General features: G+C 44.4%; 1 protein-coding gene across 7 annotated transcripts in view; it reads right to left on the reverse strand.

The window, feature by feature from the left end:
• osbpl6 (oxysterol binding protein-like 6) overlaps positions 1 to 12,368 on the reverse strand; it is a 205,293-nt gene that overhangs the window by 82,939 nt on the left and 109,986 nt on the right. For all 7 annotated transcript variants that reach the window (XM_085986073.1, XM_085986071.1, XM_085986068.1 and 4 more), the window contains exons 3-4: positions 10,844 to 10,966; positions 8,866 to 8,919 (exon numbers count right to left, since the gene is read on the reverse strand). In XM_085986073.1, coding sequence (XP_085842199.1) covers positions 8,866 to 8,919; positions 10,844 to 10,966 — 177 coding nt within the window. The remainder of the gene's footprint in view (positions 1 to 8,865; positions 8,920 to 10,843; positions 10,967 to 12,368) is intronic.

Below are 12,368 nucleotides of genomic sequence, written 5' to 3' on the forward strand. Positions count from 1 at the left end.
ACTCGCGCTCTCTCCTCTCTCTTTCCCCCCCCACTCGCTCTCTCTTCCAACAACATGCCCTCGAAAAAGTCTCTCTCCCCGTCTCTCTCTCTCTCTCTCTTCTCTCCCCCATCTCTCTCTCTCTCCCCCCCAGTGCTCTCCCTCTCTCTCTCCCTCAGTCGCTCTTCTCTCTCCCCCCTCAGTCTCTCTCTCTCTCCCCCCTCAGTCTCTCTCCTCTATCTCCCCAGTCTCTCCTCTCTCTCTCTCCACATCTCTCTCTCTCTCTCACCCATCAGTCGCTCTCTCTCTCCCCCTCAGTCGCTCTCTTCTCTATCTCCCCATCTCTCTCTCCAGTCTCTCTCTCTCAACTCCCAATCTCTCTCTCACACTCCCAGCTCTCTCTCTCACACTCCCAATCTCTCTCTCTCACACTCCCAATCTCTCCTCATCCCAATCTCTCTCTCTCTCTCTCTATCTCCACATCTCTCTCTCTCTCTCTCTCACTCCCAATCCTCTCTCCTCTCTATCTCCTCATTCTCTCTCTCCCCAGTCTCTCTCTCACCCAATCCTCTCTCTCACTCCCAGTCTCTCTCTCTCTCACTCAACCACACCTCTCTCCACTACCCTCTCCATCACTCCTCACACTCCCAATCTCTCACTCACTCCCAATCTCTCTCTCACACCTCCCAATCTCTCTCTCTCACACTCCAAATCTCTCTCTCTCACACCCCAATCTCTCTCACACACTCCCAATCTCTCTCACACACACTCCCAACTCCTCTCTCTCTCCTCTCTCACACACTCCCAATCTCTCTCTCTCTCCCAAGCTCTCTCTCACACTCCCAGTCTCTCTCTCTCACACTCCCAATCTCTCTTTCGCACACGCCCAGTCTCTCTCTCTCTCACATTCCCAATCTCTCTCTCTCACACTCCACATCTCTCTCTCACACTCCCAATCTCTCTCTCACTCCAATCTCTCTCTCACTCCCAATCTCTCACTCCCAATCCCAATCTCTCTCTCACTCCCAATCTCTCTCTCACTCCCCAATCTCTCTCTCTCTCACTCCCAATCTCTCTCTCTCTCACACTCCTCACTCTCTCTCTCTCACACTCCCAATCTCTCTCTCTCACACACCCAATCTCTCTCTCTCACACGCCCAGTCTCTCTCTCTCACACTTCCCAATCTCTCTCTCTCTCTCCCAATCTCTCTCTCACTCCCAATCTCTCTCTCTCTCACTCCCAATCTCTCTCACACTCCCAATCTCTCTCTCTCTCACACTCCCAATCTCTCTCTCCTTCCCTCTCTCTCTCTCTCAATACAATACAATACAAATCGCTTTATTGCATGATAAGGTACATCTTATGTTGCCAAAGCATCAAAATACATTTATGGTTGAACACATAAACGCGGTTCCATTCATACAGTGTATAAACAGGTATATCCCTGAGTTTATAAATATACATTCGCCTTGTTTTATATACTCTTGTCTTAGTTTACTGGTTGTCCCTCTGTTCATGGCAAGCTGTAACATAGTGTGCCGCCAGTGTTACACAGCTTCTCTCCTCCCCCAGTAGGAATGGGAGTTTTGGTTGTCAGTCAGATTTCTGAATTCAGGGCATATTTGTGAGAATTTTTGGTAGAAATTCTCTCTGATGCCCGATATTTTCCACAGGCTGTGAGGAAGTGCATCTCTCTCTCTCCTTCCCTCTTGTTCTCCTTCCCTCTCTCTCCTTCCGCCTCTCTCTCCTTCCATCTCTCTCTTTCCTTCCATCTCTCTCTCTCTCTCCTTCCCCCTCTGTCTCCTTCCCCCCCTCTCTCTCTTCTCTCTTCCCTCTCTCTCTCTCTCCTTCCCTCTCTCTCTCATTCCTCTCTCTCATTCCCCTCTCTCTCTCTCTCTCCTTCCCTCTCTCTCTCTCTCTTCCTTCCCTCTCTCTCTTCCCCCAGTCGCTCCCTCTCTCTCTTCCAACAACAACATGCCCTCGGAGAAAGCCTCGGCACCGCCGGCTCCCCCAGCTAGTATGATATAAACTATAACAGTATTATTGCTTGACAATTATGAGCTTTAAAACACAAGTGTAAAACGTTCAGAATTTAAGATATAACCACTTTCTAAGTTATAGACAACATTTTCACTCGTATTTCACTAATTTCAAATGTAACAAAACTAAAATTTATCAAAGAAAATGTACAAATACACGACTTTTTTTCCCCCAGTAGCGCAAACAACTTTTGTGAATTCTCAAAAATCATAAGGGGTCTGCAAAATTAAAAAGAATCATTACTCATGTGTAAATAAGATCGGAAATTAAAATCAGCATTTTCCCACTTCAGTTATTCTTCTACCGATATTCTGCGGAGTTCAATAGCCCATCATAAAAAGTGCAAGTACAACCTATATACATAGTAACACTTTCGGCATTGATGCATCTAGCCTATCCTTCAAAACCCCCCCGACTGTGATTGTGGAAGTAATAGTCCTTTATCTCCTTTTGTATTAAGTCTTCTTACAAACCTGCCATGATTTCAGATGGCTACTTTGTTGTCTATCCCAGGTGAATGAAGCTGTTATGTGGGACAGCTTCAAATGTCTTCCTGAAATCCAGGCAGATAACCACCACTGTCTCACTCTTATCCACCAGATCTGCAACCTCCTCAAAAAAAAATCCGGTCAATTGGTCAGATAGAACTTGCCCTCCTGAAACCAGGCCCAGAATCAGACTCAGGTGGTCCTTGTGCAATTCATCATCACATTTTCAAACACTTTCCCAACAATCAAGGCAAGGTGCACAGGTGTAGAATTTGAGTTACGCCGTGTTTTTTTTTAATGGGGTCATATTTGTTACTTTCCAATCTTTTAGGATGTTAATCAATTCCAATGAGCTTGGAAGATATCAGTGAAGAATTCTACAATGTCCTCAGCCAACTCCACCAGCGACCTTGCACGGAAATTATCAGGGTCTGAAGCCTTGTTTACCCTCAGCTTCCTAAATCGTTCTGCTATACCTTCCCTTGTGATACTAAGAGATTTCAGTCTGCTCTCTGTGCTCTTGTTCTTCTTTCAACTCGGGCATCTTTTCTACTCCCCTTTCAATAGTAAAAAGAGTCACAACATAGTGAAAAAGTAATTCCACCACTTTCATTCCTCAGATGCCACCTCCCCACTGTACCCTTCTCCTGGTCCTGATATATTTAAAATACTTTGTTATTGTCCTTTATATTGTCCACTATGTTCCTCTCCTATTCCCTCTTTGCATCTTATCAGTTTCTTTGCTTGATTTTATGGCTCTCCCCATCCTATTTCTTCCCTGTACATCTCAGAATTCTATATGCCTTTTCTTTTCCGTAATGCCTTCAATTACTTCCTTTTTTAATCTATGTTGGTGTTATTCACCTGTTTGGTCCTCGATTTGTTTCTGGGGTAAACAGGCTCCACAGTGTAAAAAGTATCTGCTTTAGGCACTAACATTTTCCCTCCATATCCTTCCCTTTAAATAGTTTTTCTCATTTTATTCCTTTCATGCACCATTTCATTTCCTCAAAGCTTGCTCTTCTGAAATCCAATTTCTTAATAGTTTTTATTATCTATTCTGTCCTCATGTCAAACTTAAAATTAACAACTTTGATGACTAGACCTTAAATATTTCCTTACTTCAACATTGCTTTATTATTCCTTCTTGATTAGTTAGAGTTAAATCCAATATTGTCTTCCTTGTTGAGTTCCCTCACCTGCTGTTTAAGAAAATATTCTTGAAGTACTTTAGAAACATGGAGGATAGGAGCAGGAGTAGGCCATTCGGCCCCTCGAGCCCACTCTGCCATTTAATGAGATCATGGCTGATCATCCAAATTCAGTACCCTGTCCCTGCTTTCTCCCCATATCCCTTGATCCCTTTAGCCTCAAGAAATATATCCAACTCCTTCTTGAATATATTTAATGAATTGGTCTTAACTGCCCTGTGTGGCAGAGAATTCCACAGGTTCACCACTTTCTGGGTGAAGAAATTCCTCCTCCTCTCGGTCCGAAATGGCTTACCCCTTATCCTTAGACTGTGACCCCTGGTTCTGGACTCCCCCGCCATCGGGAACATCCTTCCTGCATCTAGTCTGTCTAGTCCTGTTAGAATTTTATAAGTTTCAATGAGATCCCTTCTCATTCTTCTAAACTCCAGCGAATATAAGCCTAATCGACCCAATCTCTCATATGTCATTCCTGCCATCCCAGGTATCAGTCTGGTGAATCTTCGCTGCACTCTCTCCATGGCAAGAACATCCTTCCTCAGATAAGGCAACCAAAACTGCACACAATACTCAAGGTGTGGTCTCACCAAGGCCCTGTACAACTGCAGCAAGACACCCTTGCTCCTGTACTCGAATCCTCTCGCTATGAAGGCCAACGTACCATTTGCCTTCTTAACCACCTGCTGCACCTGCATGCTTACCTTCAGCGACTGGTGCATAAGGACACCCAGGTCTCGTTGCACTTCCCCTTTTCCCAATCTATTTCCGTTCAGATAATAATCTGTCTTCCTGTTTTTGCCACCGAAGTGGATAACCTCGCATTTATCCACATTATACTGCATTTGCCAAGCATCTGCCCAATCACCCAACCTGTCCAAATCACACTGGAGTTTCTCTGCATCCTCCTCACAGCACACACGCCCACCCAGCTTTGTGTCGTCTGCAAACTTGGAGCTATTGATGGGCAGGATTTTCATTGGGCCGTGGAGGCGGGATTGAAGGCATGCGGGGGGTTAAAATTGCAAAAACCGGCGTGCGGGCCCAACCCCGCCTCCAAGCAATTTTCATTAATTCGTGTCTAATGGTCCCGTCTCTGTTCCGCCTCTAAGAGGCGGGATAGGCCGTTAAGGCCCTTTACAAGCACTAAATTGCCTCTATAATGCCATTTTGAAAGGCCTTTGCGATTTTAACCCTTTTCCCACGTGAAACACGCCAGTTCTGAAACACGACGGTGAAACCTGGCGGGAGCACAATTAGATTGCTGACCATCAGCTGCAGCTCAACCATTAAAGAGGAGATTTGATCAGCCATCATTTGCAGCTGTCAGGACTTTGTAGTCTCAGGTCTGGGGGAACTTTTAGAAGGCAAAACCACAGCTGTGGAAGTTTGGAGCCTGACACCCATCTCCAGTGTGACCTCCTGGGAAACATCTCTCGCCACCTTCACTGAGCGCTTCCTCAACTGAGGCATATACCAGAAGCATGGGAGCCATTTATTTCCTTCCTTTCTGGACATTAGATGAGGACGAAGACCAGCCGCGGCACCAGCAGAACCAGGAACAACAGCAGCAGCATCAACAGAAGCGCCAAGCTGCTGCTCACCCACCTGAAGCTGCACAGGTCAGAAGGGGCCAGCACATGGAAGCCCGTTGGCGCAGGAGATACCCCCCAAACAGGGTCTACAGACACAGGGTCAGCTACCTCAACATGTCTGAGCAGCAGTGCCAAAGGTGGCTCCAACTTTCGCAAGAGGTAGTGGGTGACATCTGCGCAATGCTGCAACAAGACCTGCAGGCCAGAGGACCAGGTGGACACCCCTTACCAGTGGCCATCAAAGTCACCACCGCACTCAACTTTTTTGCCTCAGGCTCATTCCAGGGATCAGCAGCAAACATCAGCAGCATCTCCCAGGCGGCCGCACACACTTGCATCATGCAGGTAACTGATGCCCTCTTTGCCTTCGCGCACAATCACATCCATTTCACCAAGGATCAAGCAAGTGTCACAGCGCATGTGGTTGGATTAGCTAATCTGGCAGGCTTTCCAAGGGTGCAGGGCGTCGGTGACTGCACACGTGGCCCTTAAGGCACCCCATCGCAATCCAGGTATTTTTGTCAACCGCACGGGCTTCCACTCCCTTAACGTTCAGCTGGTGTGTGACCACAAGAAGGAAATTTTGCATGTTTGTGCCAAGTACCCTGGCAGTTGCCATCACTCCTCATACTGCGCCAGTCTAGTGTGCCTCCGCTATTCAGTCCGCCAGACCAACTTAACGGATGGCTACTTGGAGACAAGAGCTAGCCCCTGAAGACGTGGCTAATGACGCCGTTGAGGAGCCCATCCAAAGAAGCTGAGGAGAGCTACAACTCCAGCCACATGTCCACCAGAGCCATAATCGAGCAAACCATTGGTTTGCTGAAGATGCGCTTCAGGTGCCTGGATAGATCAGGTGGAGCCCTGCAGTACTCAGCAGCCAGGGTCTCCAGAATTGTCGTGGTTTGCTGTGCACTCCACAACATGGTGTGGAGATGCCGGTGTTGGACTGGGGTGGACAAATGTAAGAAATCACACAACACCAGGTTATAATCCAACAGCTTTATTTGAAATCACAAGCTTTCGGAGCGCTGCTCCTTCGTCAGGTGAAGTGGAGAAATGCATAAAAACACAGCTCATCTCTGACTATATAAGCTGTGTTTTTATGCATCTCTCCACTTCACCTGACGAAGGAGCAGCGCTCCGAAAGCTTGTGATTTCAAATAAAGCTGTTGGACTATAACCTGGTGTTGTGTGATTTCTTACACTTCACAACATGGCGCAGCATCGTGGCTTGCAGATTCCTGAGAACCAAGAGGCTAGTCACATATCCTCCTCAGATGAGGAGGAGGAGGTGGAGGAGGAGGAGAGCGAAAAAGAACATCTTGCAGAGGCCCATCAACCAGCAACATTGCTGCCCGGGATGCAAGGAACGCACTCATCTTGGCCAGATTTTCTTAGCCTAGCCAATCAAGCACTTTTGCCTCACAGCTTCTTACCTGAGCATTGTGGTAAACCACTTTTATCGTTCACTATCGTTACAGTATGGTTATCACTGTTTATATCGTTACACTATGGTTATCACTGTTTACACTGTTGTATCGCTACACAAGGTCACCTCTTGTCACGCTGTTATACCTGGGCTGACCACAGCTGACTCCGCCCCATGGCTCCGCCTGCTTGCCCAGGTATAAAGGTGGTCGACTGGCTGGTATTCCTCCTTGTTGGATCCGATCACCCACGAGGGTGGGCTCTGTTATTTAGCCAATAAAAACCTATAGTTACTAACTTAACTCGTCGCTTTTCATGAACTGAATTGATAGGTATATCAAGCATCGACAATGGCCAAGGACCAGCGGATTCCTAGCAATTTGACCACCATACTGACAATTGCAAGTAATCCTAAGCCCTCAATGTGAAAGTCCCATTCGCGAAATGACACACGCCACAACTACAGCAGTAGCCATCAGATTTTTTATTTACATTATTCATCTGATGGCTTTTTCATAGAAAACATCAAATTTCACCCAAGTGACTACCCTTGTGACTATCTGTGCAGTATGTTTCTCTTACACGTGCTCCTACTTGGTGCTTCCCCTGTGGCTTCAGCAGATGTGGAGGCCCCTTGCTCACTTTCCTGCTGCTCCTGTCTCGACACCTTTGGCGGGCGTCCTCTGGGGTTGCGAACCTGTGAGGGCTCGGCAACAGTCTGCTGCTCCTGCGGCTGTGCAGGGGTTGAAACGCCGATCTCAGATGGGTGTGGACTCTGGTGGGGCTCTGACCGAGGGCTCTGCAGTGGCGTGGAAGTGTGAGTGCTTGGAGAGGAGCCCCCACTTCTTACATAGACTAGGACTTAGTGGGGACAATTTGTGTGCATGAGGAAGTACTAGAGATCATGCAATCTTTAAATGTTTGCCATTGCCTATCCACCATCAACCCTTTAAGTAACATTCCCCAATCCATCCTAGCCAGCTCGTGCCTCATACCATCTTAGTTTCCTTTATTTAAATTCAGGACCCTAGTCTCTGAGTCAACTACCTCACTCTCCATTTTAATGAAGAATTCTATCCTATTATGATCGCTCCTCCCCAAGGGGCCTCGCACAACAAGATTGCTAATTAATCCTTTTTCATTACATAATACCCAGTCTAAGATGGCCTGATCTCTAGTACTTTAATAAACTTCCTCATGCACACAAATTGTCCCCACTGTAAGTCCTAGTCTATGTAAGAAAGATTAAAATTCCCCATGATTACAAGCAAGATCTTGGCACTTTTTCCAATGACCTCATCTCCCTCCTACCTGCGATGGACTGTTACATATACCTATTACTACCTTTTCCCCTTTCTATCTTACAGATGCACCCAAAAAGACTGTACCAATAACTGAGCTCCCTAATTTCAGCAATTCTCAATTCCTTCAAACTGCTTAATGTCATAGCACATTAGATGTACTAGCATAATCACAGAATCACAGAAACCCCACAGTGCAGATAGAGGCCATTTCGGCCCATCGAGCCTGCACCGACACATATCCCACCCGATCCCCGTAACCCCTACACCAACACATATCCCACCCTACCTCCGTAACCCCACACATTTTAATCCCCCTAACACTAAGGGTCAATTTATCATAGCCAATCAACCTAACCTGCACATCTTTGGACTGTGGGAGGAAACCGGAGCACCCGGAGGAAACCCACGCAAACACGGGGAGAATGTGCAAACTCCACACAGACAGTCACCCGAGGCCGGATTCGAACCCGGGTCCCTGGCGCTGTGAGGCAACAATAATGTGCCACTGGTCCATCAAAATGGGATTGAAACTCATCATTATACGAATCCTAGGGCTTAAAAGCGTAATTGTTTGAAAATATGTAAATTTGATTCTGTTCTCAATGCCATCATAAATCACAGTAAATCTGTGAATGAATTGGCCATCATTAAACACTATTCATCAGCAAAACTCCATCAATACCTAAAGGTCACCCATCTTTTTAAGTACAATAAAACAAATTTTAAAAAGCAACAAGAGGCTACTAAGTAAATCTGAATGGTTAGCTAGTAGTATGAAGGGTTACTGCTTTGATCAGATCGTGCAACATTATTACTCACATCAATTGGCGTCTTGGAGTACTTTAGCATTCCATTATCAAGGACAAAGAAGCGCTGCAACAAGACAAACTTCGATTAATAGATTAACATATAATTTGTAAACTTGACTGTAACTACACTTGTAAGGACTAAAAGTCCAAAAGAATCAATTTGATGGTAGTAAAACATTTACACAATGTCCTGCATGTCCAAGTGTTTGAGGAAAAAACACTACCCTTTTGACATTTATTTTCATATATATTTCATAACTGTTCTATAAATTAATTCAAAATGACAATAAAGGGGACAACTCACTAATTTCAAAATCTACAAATCAACTGTAAATAATTTTAGACTAGAATTTGAAGGGGACTCTTGAGAATGTATTTTCCCCAAGTAGGGTGCTATGGTTTCTAATTTACATCAATGACGATTCAGAAATTCAACATAATCTGTCAAATTTGCAGATGATATCAAACTAGTAGGGGCTGTTAATTTCTGAACTATAAAATGAGTTGAACAAAATATCTAAGTGGGTGTAACAATGGAAGAAGATGTTTAATATGGACAAGTGTAAAGTACTGCACAAAGAAAGAAAACATGGGCAACATATGGTAGTTCAAGAATGCTGCTGAAATAGCTAAGGATGAAGTTGAAAAGGACCTAGGGGTCTTATTAGACGCGATGCTCAACATTTCCAATTTTTGAAGAGCAGCAATCAATAAAGCTAATAAAAAGCTGAAATGCATAACAAAAACAGTATAAGCCAGGGAAAGTCATGCTCAATCTGTGTAGTCCTCTATTCAGACAGCACCTTGAGTAATGTGTTCAGTTTTGATCACAGATATGAAGGAGGCATTCAAACCAAGATGGTAGTTCAGAGAAGAGACACAAGGCTAATTCTTAGTGTCAAAGGACTGAGTGATGAAGAAAATTAAGAGAAACTTGGGCTTTTCAGCCTTGAAAGTAGGCAAGTGATAGGTGATCTAGTGGTAGCATAGATCCAGAAAACTAGTTCAAATTAAACTGCAAGAAGGCAAGGGAACAAGGTCTAAACTAATAAAAGGCAAATTTAGGACTAGTAAATGATCAACAGATGGAATGGACTGGCAGGTGGAGTAGTGGAGATGAAAATCATGGAATCAATTAAGAAACAGTTGCATGCCATGGTGGGAGGACTGTAGGGTCTTTCTAGATGGAGGGTCTAAGATGGGCAAAATGTTTTTTCTTTATCTTGTGATGTTATAACAGAGGGAGGAGAGGAGGAATATAAATGCGGAAAACACACTTTAAAGAAATTTAAAACTAAAGTTTCGATAGCTGAAGCATTTGACAAAAACTGCAAATTGATTTGAACACAGCTATTTATTTGAATGAGGTGACTAAAATCATCTCTGAGGCACCTATTATTACATCTTAGTATAGAATAAACCAAAACAAAAACACTGAACAGTTATATACAAGCCCTTTTCTTAATATTGTCTTTGTATTGTACATAATCACTTTCTTTACTGCACTTTCAACTAATTTTGCTGATGCTTCTCCTATTCATTTTTATATTTTTCCACTTTGTCAATTTTCAAACAGGGAAGTGTAGTGAGGCCACATTTGATTAGGAGTAGGGCTTAAATTAAACACCAGGGACAATGGAGCAAAAGGGAGGCCGTTGGGAAAAAAGTTCAGCTAAAATAGCTTTTTACACCAGAACACTTCCAACAAACCTGGGCATAATGCAGCATTCGGATTATATAAAACCTATTTTCCTGACGCTGTAATATTATTTGTAAAATCAGCTCTCAATTGTATAACACGTCAGTCCCTATGAGCAGAATATTTGCTGAGATGACATGGCAATTACAAATAGTGTAAATCTACATAGACTGGAGTAGGGACATTAATCATAATGCAAGAATCTGTTCAAACCAAAGTAATTTGTAATCTCAGGCATCAATGACCAATAAATTTGCCTGGCTTGAGAATGAATTTATCTGATGCTTACCTTATGCCAACCTTTTAAGGGCCATTTTCTTTTTTTCAACATGAACCCCTCATGTTTATCTGGTTTCTGGACATTGGTCTGCCCGATTTTTAATCCTTCAATGATTTCCCAGTTGTCACCATCCTGTAAGTTTTGACAAAAACAGTTATTCTTCAATAAAGCTATTTTTAAAAATAAACTGTTATAGTTGAGAAAGCACTCAATACTATATTCGTGGTTTTGCCAAAATGTTGTCAATTGCTTTCACTAGCTTATTTACATAGAACTTGAAATGGAACAAGAGGAAGTAGAGTACATGTTGTTCAATTTATGGAACGGTTGTAAACATATTTAAGAAATTAACTGCATTTTGTTTACTATTTATCATCACTTTCCCTTATCCTTCATATTAAACTATTTATGGGTTGATTTTAACTCCCGGGTAGAAACACATCCTAGTAAGCTGCCAGCCCATCTGGGAGTGGCAGTGGGGAGACCCATACGATTTTAATAACAACAATTTGTATTTATATAGCGCCTTTAATGTAGCAAAACATCCCAAAGTGCTTCACAGGAACGTCAAACAAAATTTGACACTGAGCAATGCAAGGAGATATTAGGACAGGAGACCAAAAGCTTGGTCAAAATGGTAGGTTTCAAGGAGTGTCTTAAAGGAAAAGAGAGAGGTAGAGAAGCGGCGAGGTTTAGGGAGGGAATTCCAGAGCTTAGGACCTTGGCAGCTGAAGGCACTGCCAGCAACCGTGGAATGATGAAAATCGAGGATGCGCAAGAGGCCAGAATTGGAGGAGAGCAAATATCTCAGAGAATTGTAGGGCTGGAGGAGATGACAGAGATAGGGAGGGACGTGGCCATCGAGGGATTCGAAAACAAGGATCAGAATTTTAAAATGGAGGTGTTGCCAGACCGGGTGCCAATGTAGGTCTGCGAGCACAAGGGTGATGGGTGAACGGGACTTGGTGCGAGTTGGGATATGGGTAGCAGAGCTTTAGATGAGATCAAGTTTAAAGAAGGTGCAAGGTGTGAGGCCTGCCAGGAGAACATTGGAATAGTCAAGTCTAGAGGTAACAAAGACATGGATGAAGATTTCAGCAGATGAGCTGAGGCGGGGCGGTTACGGGCGATGTTACGGAGGTGGAAATAGGCGGTCTTGCTAATGGAGAGGATATGTGGTTGGAAGCCCAGCTCAGGGTCAAATAGAACAACAACATTGTGAACAGTCTGGTTCGGCCTCAGACAGTGGCCAGACCTCATTAATATTCTGCAGGATAGACTCCTGACAGAACCTGACGGGAATGACGAGGAGTCCGGTGGCCGAGAGTAGCATTTTGAGGGAACGGTCCCCCAGCATAAGATAAGTGGTCGGAGGGAGTCACGAGGCTATTGCGGTCAGGGGATGGGGAGGCCCAAGGCGTCCTCCTGGGGCCTGGCGGAGCACTCCTGCTCCTCTTGGCCAACAAGAAAATGACAAAAGAAAATTGGGGGAAAAAAAATATTTTGCTTTGCAACTTCTGGCCCTGGCTTCTGT

The sequence above is a fragment of the Somniosus microcephalus genome, chromosome 4 (assembly GCF_052327205.1).
Source record: "Somniosus microcephalus isolate GS21.2 chromosome 4, FLI_Smic_1.0, whole genome shotgun sequence".
In the NCBI taxonomy this organism is placed as follows: domain Eukaryota; kingdom Metazoa; phylum Chordata; class Chondrichthyes; order Squaliformes; family Somniosidae; genus Somniosus; species Somniosus microcephalus.